Genomic DNA, 17,122 nt, shown 5'->3' with positions numbered 1-17,122 from the left:
CAGTGTATGGGATTGCAGTCGCAGAGTCCCCAAAACGGTCACGAGACGTCTGCCTTTAAGACGCCACTCCGCCCCGTTGCCCCCCCGACAGTCCCCATCTGTTAATCATTTTGCGAACAAATCCGCACTACCAGCATCAGTGGTAATCCATCCGGACACATGCTCTGTATGTATCCAATGCATGCGTCCATCTCTGAATCAGGACCACGTCCTTTGACCAGCAATTGTAGGAGAAGGGATAAGAAACTCTTTTGTGCTTATAAAAGATAACTCCACCTAAAACTTTTTTTTTACTTTTGGGTAGAATTCAATCTGAAAATGATATTTACCTTGAATAAGCCTCTCCCTAGATTCGCTGTGGTTCCCCATTGTCTGTGACTTTCCCACAATGCCCCATACTGTCCTCTCACTGATTAGCATGTTTCAAAGAAGAAGTCTGGATGTCAAACTCATCCCTCATGAACGTTTCAGTCCCATGAATGAGAGGTGCACAGAGAAGGCAGACCTACATCTGATCAGTCTGTGTGAGAGATGTAAGGCAGGAAGAGAACAGATCTGCATGCATAGGCGGTTTAAGGACGAGGCCTAAAAATGTTCCCCATTCCCATTTGCTTCCCTCATCACGTGGCGTACTGGAGATGAAGAACTAATGCTTTGATCTACAAATCATGGATATTTCTCTTTAGGGGGCACCTAAAACATTTTATTTTCTAATTAGCTTGTGAACAAATGGGCAGAAGTAAGTAAATGAGTAATGACAGTCCTGTCATTACAATCCTGTTGCAGATTCTCCAGCACCGAAGAGGTTAATGTAAACATGGCGGCACCAGGACATGTATGTTCACCACCATCAGAGTAAAATTAATGCTGGTCTTACCCATGTATGCATATCTGTATGCAGCAGGTACACGATCTTACTATTTACAAACAATATAGAAATGTTACGTAAGATTATTGCTAATATGATAATGCACCGCACAGCTGCAATATAAAACTCTTTGTCCCAGATTTAGAAGTTATATGTAAAAATGTGAGAAACAGCTAAATATATTTATTCTGTAGCAAAAGTAAATATATGTGTGGGGTAAAATGGGTTTCAGGAGACTGGATATACATTTAGACATATTCAGAGATCTACTAGGTCTGAAAGGATACAGCCGCATACACACTAGACGATATGCTTCATGAGCGATGAAGCACGCATCGTTGGTTCGTTTACCACATACACACTGGACGATATTGGACGCGATGGGCGATAACGATATAGTTAATATAGTCCAACTTGTCGTCTAGTGTGTACGCGGCTTAAGATAGTGATAGGCAAAAAGGAAAACAAAGAACCTAAGCTATTTCTCTCTATGGAACTTAATTTAGTTATTTAAATGAAATGTTGTTAAACAGTCCGCAAAGGAAAAAACAAGTATAATTACTTGGCTGCCATTGGCCAACATCCCGGAATCTGATGTAACATAAAGCAGACTTGCAGTATGGTCTGATCCAGATTTGTACCCAATACCAATGTGTACGGATTTCAGCGCTTATGCATCTAAGCCGCACTGCGCGTGTGTCAGGGTACATTACTGTAGTCATATTCAGCGACTTTTTACTCGCATTGTTATTGACAGTCAGGGAGTGCTTAGGGGAGGTAACGGGGAGTGGCAGCAAAGATGGCAGGCGCGTAGTGACCATTTTGGGGGCGTATCACACTCTGCGTCTGCGATCGCAAGAAATATGGCTCTGGCATCTCAGTACCCGCGGCCATTCTGTGGGACTGTAGTCTCACTCAGGACTGTGATAATCAAATGATCTGTGGCCGCAGCTGCGATATTTGCATATTTTTGCATAGCATCTGCATACACATTGGCAGCATTAGTGTACATCTCTGAATCAGGCCCTATGGGTCATGTTATATTTTTACATTTATTTCTGTTATTTGCTTATACTTTTATAAATGTTTATGGGGACAAAAGGAATGGAGGTTTGGCAACACATTTAAATGCTAAAATTTAGTTTTTGTATGATTCCATGTCTTTTGAACCAGATGCAAGTCTATAGATGTCAGATGTTTTAGTTATAATAAATGAACAGTCTCATATCTTAAAGCTACATTACCTACTATGAAAATATTTAGCTAAAGAGGCCCCTCCTCCTAGCCAAAGCCCCATGGGCTCCTCCCTATCACTCACAGCTCTCTTGCAGCTTGTGATTGGTCCTTTCGTTCCCGCCCTCCTCCCCCCTCCACACAACCAATAAAAAAACAAATTTATAGGTTCGGTATTGTAGAACGGACCTGGGAAAAAAGCCTGGGTAAGGTAGTACGCCCTTGGGCTCCAGGTAGGGTGCGGGGCCAAATCTGTGACAATGCAACCTCAGAATTCCAAGAAATAAACCTCTGCACAAAGTTTTTGCTTTACAGACTAACAAACACAGCAAAAATAAAGCAATATGGCGGCTAGGACTTTATTCCTGAGAGACGCTCCAAAAATTAGGAGTGCACAGGACCTGGGTTAGCAGTTTGTCTTTATGAAATCTGTTCATGTATACAAATGCAGCGGAGTGCAGGAGTAGCTCACCCTCTGCCATATAAAGCGTACACAGTATCAGCCAGCCCACACTGGGGTTACTGCTAGCTCTGTGGAGATTCTCACCCACAACACAACATCTAACAAAACTATTTTTCTCTCAGTGTAAACGTATTGGGTCCAGAGAACATTCAATCATTCTGTAACAAATACAAAATATAATCCTTATTTGACAAGTATCTTAATATGCCCTTTGCATTGTTTTAAGGTGGCATATTAATCCTCCATGAGAGCCCAAGCTTCCTCTGCCTTCTGGTAGTACTGGTTGGCAAGCCTTCCTTTCATAGCCTCCATTGCAGCTTCTGCGGCTTCTGTGTACAGGTCACCTAGAAGGAACAGAGGACATAGTGACCGTGTGAACAACTGGATACTTGTGTTATTTCCTGCCATGCAGAACTGTGCCTTGTAAAACATAATTGAAGTTACAAATGTTCCCTCTGTATAGAAAAACTAAATTGCATACTAAGCATAGAGGGGGGTTTGTTATACTAACATTCAACATAATGAATTTGGTGTAGTTTGGGCTCATCTAATGCACAGGTAACAATAAGGTAGATGAGTTATATTATGGCAGTGTGCCTCTCCATCCATGCAGGAATGCTACCAGACCACCGTCGTTGGGTTCTGACGCTGGACAGCAGGGTAAATAGAGAGCTGTCAGTGCTATGAAGAGAATAGAGCAGGGCATTCAGCAGGGATAAGACCGCCATTGACGTGCTACAAGGTGGAAGAGGGTAGGTAGATAATTTAGCTTAATCATAAACAAGGTTGAGGGAATAATGTATTTATACACTATTGTATAATCATCTCTCTTAGGGGTATAATTACGAAAGTGAGAGTTTTTAGAAGTGGAGATCAGATTCTACTTAACATTTAAATAGCACCTTCTAGAACAGGAATGGGGAACCACCGGCCCGCAAGATCATTTCATCAGGTCCGGCCGGCTGTGGCTCTCTCCCCTTCAGTGGCAGCAGAGACAGCACAGCGGGCGTCCCCCTCAGCGACAGGCATAGGAACTTGTGGGGTGATCCGAGTGCAGAACACCCTCTCTCCCTCCCTCTGCACCCAATGGCTTGTTTAGTGGCTTGAGTGGCGTTGATCGTGGTCCAATGAGCGTGGGAGCGGCAGAAGTGGCACCCCACCAAGCCTATCATGTGGCGGCAAGTGGGCGGGCGGCTCAGGTTTAGCCATGTTACAGAACGCTCAGCCCCGCAGATCTCTGAAGATGGTGGCAGCTGCAGGTGGGGGGAAGGTCAGCTTATCACAGGACTAAGGGAGGGAAACCCAAATGAGGATGAAGACGGACGGTAGCAATGACAACGCAGCGGCGGTAAGAGTGCAGCCCTGTGCCTGGGGTTGGGGGCCGGAGGCACTGTGTGGGCTGTATAGCAGCGTAGAGGAGCCTCCTGTGTGTGTGTGACTGGCTGGGGCCTACTAGTCACTAACACTCCACACTGGTATGCACAACCCACAAAATAGGGATGCAGTGGGTTGCTAGTATGGGTTCCTTTTCCCTATATACAGACATTTCCCAGTAGATACTGCGAGGAACGCTGCTAAATGTAGCGCTTTTAGTGTAAGGGTCAGTATGGGGGGAACAGCAGGGCTGCTGGGTGATACACCTCTTACATTGCTTGTCTGCAACACCAGAGATCCTATCCCGACCTTATTGGTGCATATTCCACTGCACATTTTTAACTTTTAATAATATGGGATATATCTCCCAAACCTTATCTGTTCAGTTTCAGATTAAAGCTGCCCCCTTACATTATGAATGCACAGTATTGTGTGTGGGTTGTCTCACCTAAGTGGTCCCTTTGTAAGGCTGCTCTTAGCCTGGTCCCATTCACTATCAACCCCCCCCACCCTTCCATTGTAGTAAGGGCAATTTGGGGGATGGGGATTTAGGGGGGAGCACTGTGTGTGTCCCTTAAGCTGGGTACACACTGTCAACACAGTCGATTCGCCAGCACAGCGGCAGGTATGGCCCCCGACTGATTTTATAAATCTCCAAATGGCCCTTGGCAGAAAAAAGGTGGCATGACATCATAGGTCACGCAGCCGCCAACTTTCTTCATCACTGAGGCTGCTGCATGCCAGTGCCGCCCACGGCTGGGGGTAGGAAGGGACTGGAAGATCCTTTCTCTCTTATTCTACTGACTGGACAGGTCAGTCTTCTGTGGGGGTCTGGGAAAATTAATGTGTATTTTATTTTGACCTGTGGCTTTCCAGCTGTTGTGAAACTACGAGTCCCAGCATGCCCTGCCACAGTGTTAGCATTCCCTAATACCCAAACTGTGGCAGAGCATGCTAGGACTTGTAGTTTCACAACAGCTGGAGCCACAGGTTGGCCAGGCCTGTCCTAGTTAAAGTGGAATGGGGAGAAAATCAAGGGCTGGTCACAGTAACAACTTAACTTGGGAAAAATTAGAAATTGAGCCTGACAGGAAATATCAATGCTGTTCCAGACAGTAGATGGCTGATACTCACTGGCAGATGAAGTGGCTCCCCTATTTAAATCTTGGAATGCGCTGCAGCCCCACCCCTGGAGCCGCCACTGTTAATCATACATCTAGCCTACTTGTGTGTTAAACAGCCCTTCTAAGCGCGCCATGCCGTGGCGTGGCTCTGTAGTGCTGAGCGTCTTTTTGTGCTACTTTTTAGCACAAGCAGCTTCTGCCGATTAACATGATATGCAGCATGCCTATGTTCTGTGTGTGACTGCCGGTGTAACTGCATGCTAAATGCTACGTTACAGTGTTATAGCCGCTGACACTGTAACGTTGCGTTTCGCATGCAGATACAGCCGCAGACGCACACAGAACATAGGCACGTCGCATATAATTTTAATCAGCAGAAGCTGTTTGTGCTAGCTATTCGCATCACTGTGTGAATAAGACGCATTTGAAGGTAAAAAGTCGCACAAAAGACGCACAGCCCTACCGAGGCACATGGAGCTCCCATGTTATGTGTGGCGCAACTTATAGCGCATGGAGGATAGATGTATGTGGACACATCTGTACCAGGAAGGCAACAGGTGATGCATAAGGCTGACCTATGGGTAGACTAGTCGGTCAGCAGGTTGAATAATTCTATAGAGTAGATCCAAGTCTACACTAGACGATTTTTCTAACAATTTGTCCGATTCCGCCGGAAAGTCAAATCGTTAAAATGGTTAAGTGTGTATGCACTATGGGCCTGATTCAGCTTGGATCGCAACTGCTAATATGCACGCAATTGGCGGATTGTTGCGTTCTGCGCATGCATATGCATCACAGTGCGCAAACTGGCCACTGCGAATGGAACTGCGATCACAGTGACTACACAGACCCATTGCAGAGTGACTGACAAGAAGTACTGTTTGGGGGTGGTGATGGGGGGGTGGTCGGCGAAACGAAGGCGCGCCAGTGCGTTAGAACGCCGTTGAAGGGGATTGCATAAATTATCCACTGCGATGCCTTATGCAGCGTGCAACGAAATTAGCATTTTTTGAGTAAGGTCTGTGCTTGTGCAAGTGTGCGGGAGGCGGCGATGATACTCGATTGTACAATGGCTTCACAGTCCTGGAAAACATGACGATGCGGCTGACTACCCCATGCAGCGGGATGCGGCAGTAGGCCACTGGATCGTCTAGTGCATAGGTTCTCAAATTCGGTCCTCAGGACCCCAAACAGTGCATGTTTTCCAGGTCTCTTCACAGGATCACAAGTGAAATAATTAGCTCCATCTGTGGATCTTTTAAATTGTCAGTGAGTAATGATTACACCTGTGCACCTGTTGGGTGACCTGGAAAACGTGACATGTGTGGAGTTCTGAGGACAGAGTTTGAGAACCAATGGTCTACTGTGTACGGGCCGCCCGATATGTGTCACTATTTGCTTAATGTAGGTCATGACCTCTACTGCAGTATTCAGGACACAGTTTACACTGTTATAAAGAGCAACATTCAAAAAATATAGCAGTAGGCAAATAGTAAATGGCTGATAAGGATGAGCCTCCAAGGAAGGCAAAGTGCACCTGCTGTTTTATCCAGAAACATTAAACTGAATTAATATTTTACCAGATCTTTGTGGGTCTTTCTCCAATTCAAATCCTCCTGTGAGCAACATATCAGCTTCCCTAGCGAGCAGCAGGTACTTGGGTTCATCTTGGGTTCCGTCATATTCTCCGCCTTCGTCATAATCGGTCATGTTAAGTGCAGCATTGTACCAGAAAAGGGCCTCCTGCCAGTTTTGTAACCTGCTGGATGACAGTCAGGATTACTCCTACAGATTAATGTACTAAGACTCTGTCTCTCTGCTAGGCTACACAATATGTTTAGTAGAACATCCTTCGGCAACAGAGCTTTGCTTGCGCTCCGTACTAAGGGGCTGGTTCAGAGGAGGACACAGTGTGGATCGGTGCTACATCTTCGATCGCAGCGGATCTGAGTGTATAAGCTAATGCTGAAGACGCAACATGGGATACACAGTGCAAATATCGCCGGCCCATTGGACATCAGACAGCTGCGAAAATATTGAAACAGCCTCCACCTCTGAATCAGCCCCTAAGAGTCTAATGATATTGGAGTGGAGATAAGAAGATTTCTTATTTGTGAACTCTAAAAAAAGTTTTAGGCATCTATCTCCAACATATAGAGGAGGGCTATTTTCAATACAAAAGGCACCTGATGCTCTATGTTCCTGAAACATTAAACTGTAACCCTCTCCCCCCCAAATCAGTTAACATCAATGCAGAACAGGATTTACTAGGGATATGGTGTTTCAGGGCCGTAGGGAAGGTGGTGCGGCCAGTGCCTCCGCACAGTGCAGAAGCCTCCAGGGTCACCGGCCACACACTTCCCGGCTCACGAGGTCTGCAGGAAGAGATCTCCGGCAGTGGTGCGCGGCGCACCAAGAACAACGGCAGAGGATCCCGCCCTCCCTTCACCCCCTGGAGGGAAAGGTTAGCGCTCAGGGGGAGTTTAGCAAGAGGGGCGGCAGTGCTGCACAGGGCGCATTGCCGTCCAGATAAAGCACTGTGGTGTTTCACCAGAACTAACAAATTCCCAGCACCTGTGACAGCCTGGCTGTACTCTCCGCCATCGACATATTGGGTGGTGAAACAAACACTAGAAATGTTCTGCATTAATGTTTAGTTTATGGAATTCCATTAAAGTATAAAACAATATACTTCACACTAGACTGTGTTCTTTTAGTTGAGTTTAGGTGATACAAAATGTCGACAAAAATTTGGTCGACACCAAAATGTCAACATGGAAAAAAAGGTAGACATGACAAAGTTAGACACCACAGAAGGTCGACAGGTTCAAAAGGTCGACATGCAAAATGGTCTTTTATTCCAAAAACAAAGATAGTTAAAGTAACAGGGCAACCCATTTATTTTGCCCTTGCTTTCATACAGAAGTAGACGCAAGTTCATTATCATGTCTGTAAGCTTCCCTGCAGCATAGTTGTTATTACCTAATAAGGGTTTCCATAGAACCCCAATCTATATGCTTACAATAAACACCTATGTGTAATGAGCTCCTACTCTTATTGTAAGAGTGCATTATTTCAACATTGTTGCAAGACACAGATGTATATTCTGGTCACACAGGGGGTGATTCTGAGCTGGGAGCAAAGGAAAAAAATATTAGTAACTTTGCACCTTGGACAAATCATGTTGCAATGCAATGGGTGCAAATACCAGAGCCGTAGCTAGACTTTTTGGTGCCCTGTGCCAGAAAGAGCATTGGTACCCCCCTCACTTTTCAAGGGGACATAATGCACCCAAAAAAGGGCCATGGATTCATGGGGAAGGGCCAGGGAAGAGATAGGGGGGGACAGGAGATGCTGGGGATGAAATAAGAGGAAGCTACAAGCAAGAATGACAATAAACAGAAATTTGACAGGCCCAAACAGCGCCCCCTGACCTGTGGTGCCCTGTGCGATGGCACCGGCTGCACTACCCTAGCTACGGCCCTGGCAAATACATTTATTTTTTGCAGGTGGGGTAAATACTGCCTGATAATGCATCTGGACAGCTTTATTTTTACACGGCCCTCTCAGCTCTAAATCTCACTGCACATTTTACATCTGCCCCACCTGCAGTGCAACATGGTTTTGTCAAGGTGTAAATTTGCTTTTTTCTTATTTGTTTACTATGACCCCAATACAGAGTCAGTCCCACTATTTTGGATTGCAGTATTGCAGTTGTCACACTATCGCAGCAGCGGATCTGAGTGTACTGTTGAGAGGTGTAATTGCAGTGTTGTTAATGACCTGTCTTTTCTAAGATTTGTTCCAGTGTCGTAGGCTCGAGCAATGTGGATCATGGAGGGCCGGTCACCAGCTTCTGCTGCCATCAATAAATAGTTGAATCCCTTAATTCTGTTTACTTCTGTGTCCTTTGGAAAAGAAGAGACCAACATTCAACATGATTGTTAAATGATAAAAACATTTCCATTAAACACAGCTACCAATGAGACACCTGCTTTCATCATCTACTTTGCAGTAGACAGAAAACAGCTTATTGCTGATTGGTTGTTTGCATCTGTGAAAATGTACGTTAGAAAACGAGCCTCTATGTGTTGGTGTAGGAAGCGTTCCTTGAGCTCTAGTAATGAATTAGTACCATCATACATAATTACACCATACGTTTTAAAGTCCAAAATGTTTCTTAGTAAACAAAGATGAATAACGCGACAATAAATACACCAAAATGACACAAGCTGTATCTCACATGAGACCTGTATTGTTCATTGTATTTATTAGGTGCTGATTACATTAAACTAACTTTCCACAATTTTATACATTGATAACTAGTAGGGGGCAAACCTTTGTTTGACTTCTCTACATTTCAGCTCTCTCTGATAACTCATGACTATATAAATATTCATATACACTATTACAATAGGCATATGCATGTATTACAATAGGTCTCTTGCACCAATAAGGCTTATGCATGTATTACAATATGTCTCTTGCAACAATAAGGCATGATGACTGGGGAGTGGATGACCATAACATTATAATTCTAAAACACCTGACACAACATAAACTAACCTGGACTTTAGGTGGGTTTAGATGTTTTACACGGCTAAACCAGGTCTAATTGGGCATGACACGTGCGATAATTAATTGGAGCCCTAAACAACTGAATTGCAACATTGAGTGCCCATTAATTACCGCAACATAAAAAAACAATTGAATCGCCCCCTACATGTTTGAAAATTAATTTGGGGGTTGGTTCAAGACATCCCCGACACAGGATGAAGACTTTTTTTGGGGATGGCCTGGTGTCAAGAAGGGCAGCAAAGAAACCACTTCTCTCCAGGAAAAACATCAGGGACAGACTGATAAGGTACAGGGATTGGACTGCTGAGGACTGGGGTAAAGTTATTTTCTCTGATGAATCCCCTTTCAGATTGTTTGGTGCATCTGGAGTGAGCGCTACCATCAGTCCTGTGTCATGCCTACAGTAAAGCATCCTGAGACCATTCATGTGTGGGGTTGCTTCTCAGCCAAGGGAGTGGGCCTTTTGCCTAAGAACACAGCCATGAATAAAGAATGGTACCAAAACATCCTCCAAGAGCAACTTCTCCCAACCATCCAAGAACAGTTTGGTGATGAACAATGCCTTTCCAGCATGATGGAGCACCTTGCCATAAGGCAAAAGTGATAACTAAGTGGCTCGGGGAACAAAACATTGAAATTTTGGGTCCATGGCCTGGAAACTTTCCAGACCTTAATCACATTGAGAACTTGAGGTCAATCCTCACGAGGCCGGAGGACAAACGAAAACCCACAAATTCTGACAAACCAAGCATTGATTAGGCAATAATGGGTGGTCATCAGTCAGTATGTGGCCCAGAAGTTGATTGACAGCATGCCAGGGCGAATTGTAGAGGTCTTGAAAAAGAAGGGTCAACACTGCAAATATTGACTCTTTGCATAAACTTAATGTAATTGTCAATAAAAGCCTTTGACACTTATGAAATGCTTGTAATTTTACTTCAGTATACCATAGTAACATCTGACAAAAAGGTCTAAACACTGAAGCAGGGAACTTTGTGAAAACCAATACTTGTGTCATTCTCAAAACTTTTGGCCATGACTGTATATAGTTTGTTTCTGGTTGCCAGGAGACATCATCTACCCTATGAAGCATCCAATATCTACAAAAGCACAAATGTTCTATTTACATAAAGTACATTAATACATGCTGGAAACAAGTATAATTTTATGGTTAAATATGGAATTTTGCTTTTTAGCGAATAACCAACCTAATGGATATTACATTTAAAACTTTTCCACTCGTTGAAAACATGACACCTTTTATAAATGTTGCATATTCGCTATGGCCTTATTAACACTGGTTGAAAGAGCCAGTGAGCGATCTGCTAAGTGAAGGGCTACACACAGGATCAATGCTAGAGTGTTCGGCACCCCCCTGCAAACCATAAATTTGCGCTCACCTACAAAGATGTCCTCTTGAAATGTCTAATATTTACCTCTCATTCACATTACGCCACACAGTAAAGCCCCTTATACACATTATGCCACACAGCAGTACCCCTTATACACATTATGCCACACAGCAGTACCCCTTATGCACATTATGCCACACAGTCCCTTATACACATTATGACACACAGTAAAGCCCCTTATACACATTATGCCAAACAACAGTACCCCTTATACACATTATGCCACACAGTAAAGCCTCTTATACACATTATGCCACATACTGTAGCAGTACCCCTTATACACATTATGACACACAGTAAAGCCCCTTATACACATTATGCCACATACTGTAGCAGTACCCCTTATACATATTACGCCACACAGTAAACCTCTTATACACATTACACCACACAGTAGTACCCCTTATACACATTATGCCACACAGTAGTACCCCTTTAGCACATTATGCCACACAGCCCCTTATACACATTATTCCACACATTAAAGCCCCTTATATACATTATGCCACACAGTAAAGCCCCTTATACACATTATGCCACAGTAGAGCCACTTATTCACCTTATGCCACACAGTAGTGTCCTTACGCACATTATGCCACACAGCAGTACCCCTTCTACACATTATGCCACACAGTAGTACCCTTATACACATTGCGTCACATAGCAAAGCCCCTTATACACATTACGCCACACAGTAGTACCCCTTATACACATTATGCCACACAGTAAAGCCCCTTATACACATTATACCACACAGTAAAGCCCCTTAAACACATTACGCCACAATAGAGCCACTTATTCACCTTATGACACACAGTAGTACCCTTATACACATTAAGCCACACAGTAAAGCCTCTTATACACATTACGCCACACAGTAGTACCCCTTATACACATTACGCCACACAGTAATGCCACCCTTACCTATCTGTTAGTAAAGAGTGGACTGTGCCTAATGCCCAGCCACTCTCCAGGGGCTCAGGCTATTGTCTGCCTACTGTAGGGTGCATAAAGTGACCTGGGCCTAATGCCCAGAGTTACTTTAATTGTGGTACAGGCAATCTTCCCGCCTAACATGCTCCACAGGCCTGTAGCCTGATTGCACCCACAGGCCTGATGCCCAACACCTGGTGGTCTAGGAGGGGGGGGTAAATTACCGGTGGTCAAGGCCGCTGGGAGAGGCTGCAGTGGGGAGCTTTGTTTAGCTCTTTGCTTCCCACCACCTGCAGCACTCACCGTCCGGTCCCCATCTTCTTTCTAGATTCCTTCTTTCAATATTTGTCAAACAGTGAAATATTTGTCTTCCTGCCATAAGCGTAGCATTCATGTGTAGTTCTGAATAAAAAATAAATGAGCAGGTCCTGTTGAATGGAGCAAAGAGGCATTACCTGCACAGAGACTTCAGTCAGGATATGATGAGGCAGCTGAGAATACATGAGGCCAAGGCCAATAATTGCTTCCAATTCCCCACAGCGAGCAGCATGTTCCAGGTGGAATACGGCAGATTCCTGATCCCAGTCCTGATCTTTGTCACAAAAACGCCCGGCTTCATGATAGCGTACCATTGCCAAGTGAACCTGCAAAACAGTACATTGTTAAGTGCGTGTAACTTCTTACACACAATTGTTATACTGTGCATCAATTCTGTAGTGTTGAATCACATTTACTACATTTGACCTTTTGTGGATTATAAACACTAAAGGTCATTTATGACGCGCACTACAGAACACTTTATTTGTGAGCCGGTGATCCATGGAGCACACATTAATGTGCCTTGTGCATCAATGTGCAGAAGGTAGAAAAGTTGCTAGTGATCACCGCTTTTAGGAGACGACCAAAAAATTTAAAACTCACATCTAATGCAGGCTATACATCAGCGACGCAATTCCCCGATGCCAATCCTATACGCTGATCAGCAATCAAAACTGCCGCTCTGTGGGTATCAATGATTGGCATATGTCGGGGAATCGGGGGGAAATACTGCATGTTAAATCTCGACCTGCAAATCGCAATAATTTTTTGGTCGGTATCTGCAAATCAGGGAAATTCAACATGCTGGAATTCCCCGATCCCCCGACCCAGGAGTTGGGGAATTGCGTCAATCAGTCGCAGATGTATGGGCCACTAAAGTTCAACCGACTCCCCCTTATGTACCACCTCTTTTAAAAAGTTTTATTTACTTTTAAAGTACTGCATGGTTTAGCTTTAATTGGTTTAAATAAATCACTAGTGAGGGAACTTTGTTTATATTACACTTTAGGGGCTACATTTACTAAGATCCGTGTTGGTCCCGATTTGCATTTTAGGGTGATAATATCCCTTTTTTGCAAATCGGGAATTAACTATCATTAAAGTCGGGTGATTTCTTAAATTTTTCAGCTTGAAATCGGGTGGTTTAATGCCGCAAATTCATCCTGTTTGAACAACAGAAGTTATATCACCATCGGCTCAATTCGGAAGTACTTTTCACTTATTTCATACAAATCGGGAATTTACCATTATTCGTTTTGCTAAAGGCGCTGTTTTACACTCAAATCGGGGACTCAATAGAAGTTTTCAATGCATCACCTCCTGAGCTGCGAGTTGTCATTCAACATACACAAATCAGTGTGATTTGTGTAAGTTCCTGAATGGAACAAGTGTTGTAAGGGTTAATTAATAAAAAAAATGACGTGAGGTCCTCCCCCAAAAGGCTAAGCAGCCCCAGACTTGCCAGTCTGTCCTGGTATCTAAAATTACGGGGAACAAAACGTATAGGGTTCCACCGTAATTTAGGTACCAGCACCAGGCTGCAGGGCCAGTTCTGGTTTTAATTATAGGGGGGAAAAAATTGCGTAGGGGTCCCCCTATAATTAAAACCAGCACCAGACCCTTTCTAGCGGGGGGCTGATGCCACAGCCAGGGGAGCCCTTTCACCAGGCCCCCCAGCCGCAGCTTCAGTCCTGACCGCTAGTCAGCCCAGGCCAGGGATCCTTGAGGAGTTGGGGACCCCCCTCTCCAGGGCACCCCTAGCCTAAGCTGATAGCCTGGGGCTATCTCTACCACCCTAGGGCAGTGGGTGGCAGGTTGATAGTGCATATAGAGTGTAAAAAATAGATTTAACAACATTGTCTTTACAGTGGAACTACAGGTCCCAGCAAGTCTCCCCCGCATGCTGGTACTTGGAGAACCATAAGTACCAGCATGCGGGGCATTAAGGGCCCGCTGGTACCTATAGTTCACCTGTAAAGAAGTGTGTAAAAAAACACACAACAAACAAAGTACAGTTTTGTTACATACATACACATACTCACCTACATTACCAGGAGTGGTCCCCTAGTCCAGTAGGCATCCACGTTCTTCTTAACACAAAAAAAAGGACATTACCCAATCCACGCAACACATAATAACCAGAATGGTTGTTATGTCCAGAATGAGTCGCTCAGAAGCGGCTCTAGCCTTTGTAGAGTCGTATCTGAGCGTTCATTGGCTGAGGTGAGCCCCCGCCTCTCTCAGCCAATGAACGGCTCCTCCATTGAAGTCAATGAAGAGCTGCAGTTTATTAAAGTTAATTCTGCGGTTCCCACCATTGACTTCAATGGAGGAGCCGTTCATTGGCTAAGAGGCGGGGGCTCACCTCTCTCAGCCAATGAACGCTCAGTTATGACTCTACAAAGGCTAGAGCCGCGTCTGAGCATCTCATTCGGGACATAACAACCATCCTGGTTGTTATGTGTTGCGTGGATCGGGTAATGTCGTTTTATTGTTTTAAGAAGACCTTGGATGCCTACTGGACAAGGGGACTACTCCTGTTAATGTAGGTGAGTATGTGTGTGGATGTATGTAATTAAACTGTACTTTCACGGTGTGTGTGTTATTTGTTTTTTTACACATTTCTTTACAGGTGAACTACAGGTACCAGCGGGCCCTTAATGCCACGCATGCTGGTACTTGTGGCTCTCCAAGTACCAGGATGCGGGGGAGGGTTGCTGGGACCTGTAGTTCCACTGTAAAGACAATGTTGTTAAATCTATTTTTTACACACTACATACACTATCAACCTGCCACCCACCGCCCTAGGGTGGCGGGGATAGCCCCAGGCTATCAGCCTAGGCCAGGGGTGCCCTGGAGAGGGGGACCCCTTTATTGGGGAGGGGCCCCAACTCCCCAGAGATCCCTGGCCTGGGCTGACTAGCGGTCAGGACTGATGCTGCGGCTGGGGTCCCGGGGAAAGGGCTCCCCTGGCTGTGGCAGCAGGCCCCTGCTAGAAAGGGTCTGGTGCTAGTTTTAATTATAGGGGGATCCCTACGCAATTTTTTCCCCCTATAATTAAAACCAGGGCTGGCCCTGCAGCCTGGTGCTGGTACCTAAATTACCGTGGAACCCTACACGTTCTGTTCCCCGTAATTTTAGATACCAGGATAGGCTGGCAAGTCTGGAGCTGGATATCCTTTTGGGGGGGCGGAGCCTCACATAATTTTTTTTTTTTTTTTTTTAAATAACCCTGATATGTGCAGGCTGCTTGTTCGGGAGAGAAATTCGGCTATTTAAATCGGGACTTCAAAACGAACAGGATCGACCAAATATACCATCAATCAAAACGATCCTGTCAAAACCGCGAGCTTAGTAAATTCCCAATTTTTTAAGTGAAAAAAACGTCCGTTTCTGATTGATCCTAATCGACTTGAACAACAGGAAAAATCGGGACCAAATCGAATCTTAGTAAATTTACCCCTGGGTGTGGAAATATTTTTATGACACTGCTCAAGGGCTGGATTATAACTAGTAGCCTCAAGTTATCTATTTATTTATTTTTTTGTTTTAATGGGAAAAAAATAGTCAAGGAAGCTACAAGTTTTGCATGCTCTGGTAAGAGGGGGGAACCCCTCATCATCTTGTGTAACCTCACACATTGAGAAACATACTGTCATACGTCAGGAAGAGCCGCCTGCCTGCGTTCATCTGTGGTCCCCAAATTGTCTCCAGAAATCGAGATCGCAAGAGCAGGGGAGAATAGCCACTTACATAGAACAGACCGCCGGATGAATAGCCAGAGGAGAAGCAGTACTGACGGCCTGGACTGGACAATCTGTCCAACAATCTTATTAAAGAGCATAAACATTGTATTTCATAGTGAACTACCTGACCTCTTTTCCCATTTTACCCTTGACCCATGTCTTTATCCAGCTGTTCTGATCTTTTCTTGCCTGATTTCACCCCTATATCTTTGTTTTTATTTGTATTATTTTAATTTTCCCTATGCACTTTTTTCATCCATCAAATACAGATGACTTTTTCTAAAATTGATACCCCAATTCCTATTTACTGTTCTCACGGGAAACGCTGATAGCATTTCTGACCTAGTATGTATTCATTCATATTTATCGTTTTAATTGATATTTAATTGATATTTCAGTGTAATAGTAACAACTTTAAATCTGCATTCTTACATGTAAATTCTGCCGTCAGTTAAAATGTGATTTCTTTTATGAAAAATATTTGGTTACCTTCTTAGTGCTAATTAGTGGTTCTTTAAAAGTTTCCCATGAGCTGTTTTAAAGGTACCTGTTGGCCAATTGTAGGTTCCTATAATGTCTAATGCTACAGAGCAGATATTTTGTGCTTTACACGTGATCTCCAAAGACTATCCCACCTACATTTACTAATAGCTTGCCTTTAGTCAAATCCTTCAAAAGACCGTCTGCACAATACTGTAAGTAAAATAACATATTAGGCTACTTCATGTATCAACAGGTTTTCATTTACCTTCCCGAGAATGGATTTCCCAATTTTCCTTTCAATCTCAAGGTCGTTAAGTCTTTGTACTTCCACTGCAACACAGGATGATCGGTGTATGTGCACACGGGATGCATGGAACTGGTTCCATTTCTCCACAGTCACCTATATCAGCCAGGAGAAAGAGCTTTGTAGTCATAAAACCATATGCCATAAGGGTCTCTCACACATACCGTATGTTCTGCATCACAGAACAATGTTTGGGGAAAATCATTGCTGTAGGATTCATGTCAATGGGACTCATTTACAAGCACAATGGATGCTCTCTGAAAAATGCCCCCAGTGTCCAACAATA

General features: G+C 44.2%; 1 protein-coding gene across 6 annotated transcripts in view; it reads right to left on the bottom strand.

The window, feature by feature from the left end:
- Window positions 1–1,275: 1,275 nt before the first annotated feature.
- The window catches only part of EEF2K (eukaryotic elongation factor 2 kinase), a 127,825-nt gene continuing 111,978 nt past the window's right edge, over window positions 1,276–17,122 (bottom strand). For 3 of the 6 annotated variants that reach the window (XM_088451937.1, XM_088451939.1, XM_088451941.1), the window contains 5 exons: window positions 16,798–16,932; window positions 12,441–12,629; window positions 8,846–8,970; window positions 6,643–6,824; window positions 1,276–2,908 (listed from right to left, as the gene is read on the bottom strand). In XM_088451937.1, the coding sequence (XP_088308063.1) occupies window positions 2,799–2,908; window positions 6,643–6,824; window positions 8,846–8,970; window positions 12,441–12,629; window positions 16,798–16,932 (741 nt within the window). In that variant the 3' untranslated portion in view covers window positions 1,276–2,798. The remainder of the gene's footprint in view (window positions 2,909–6,642; window positions 6,825–8,845; window positions 8,971–12,440; window positions 12,630–16,797; window positions 16,933–17,122) is intronic. The other 3 variants (XM_088451938.1, XM_088451940.1, XM_088451942.1) reach the window with 1 other exon arrangement.

The sequence above is a fragment of the Taudactylus pleione genome, unplaced genomic scaffold, assembly GCF_031769625.1.
Source record: "Taudactylus pleione unplaced genomic scaffold, aTauple2 ptg000032l, whole genome shotgun sequence".
Lineage (NCBI taxonomy): Eukaryota > Metazoa > Chordata > Amphibia > Anura > Myobatrachidae > Taudactylus > Taudactylus pleione.
The sequence above is the reverse complement of the archived record's forward strand: the minus strand, read 5'-3'. Positions and strand labels throughout refer to the sequence as shown.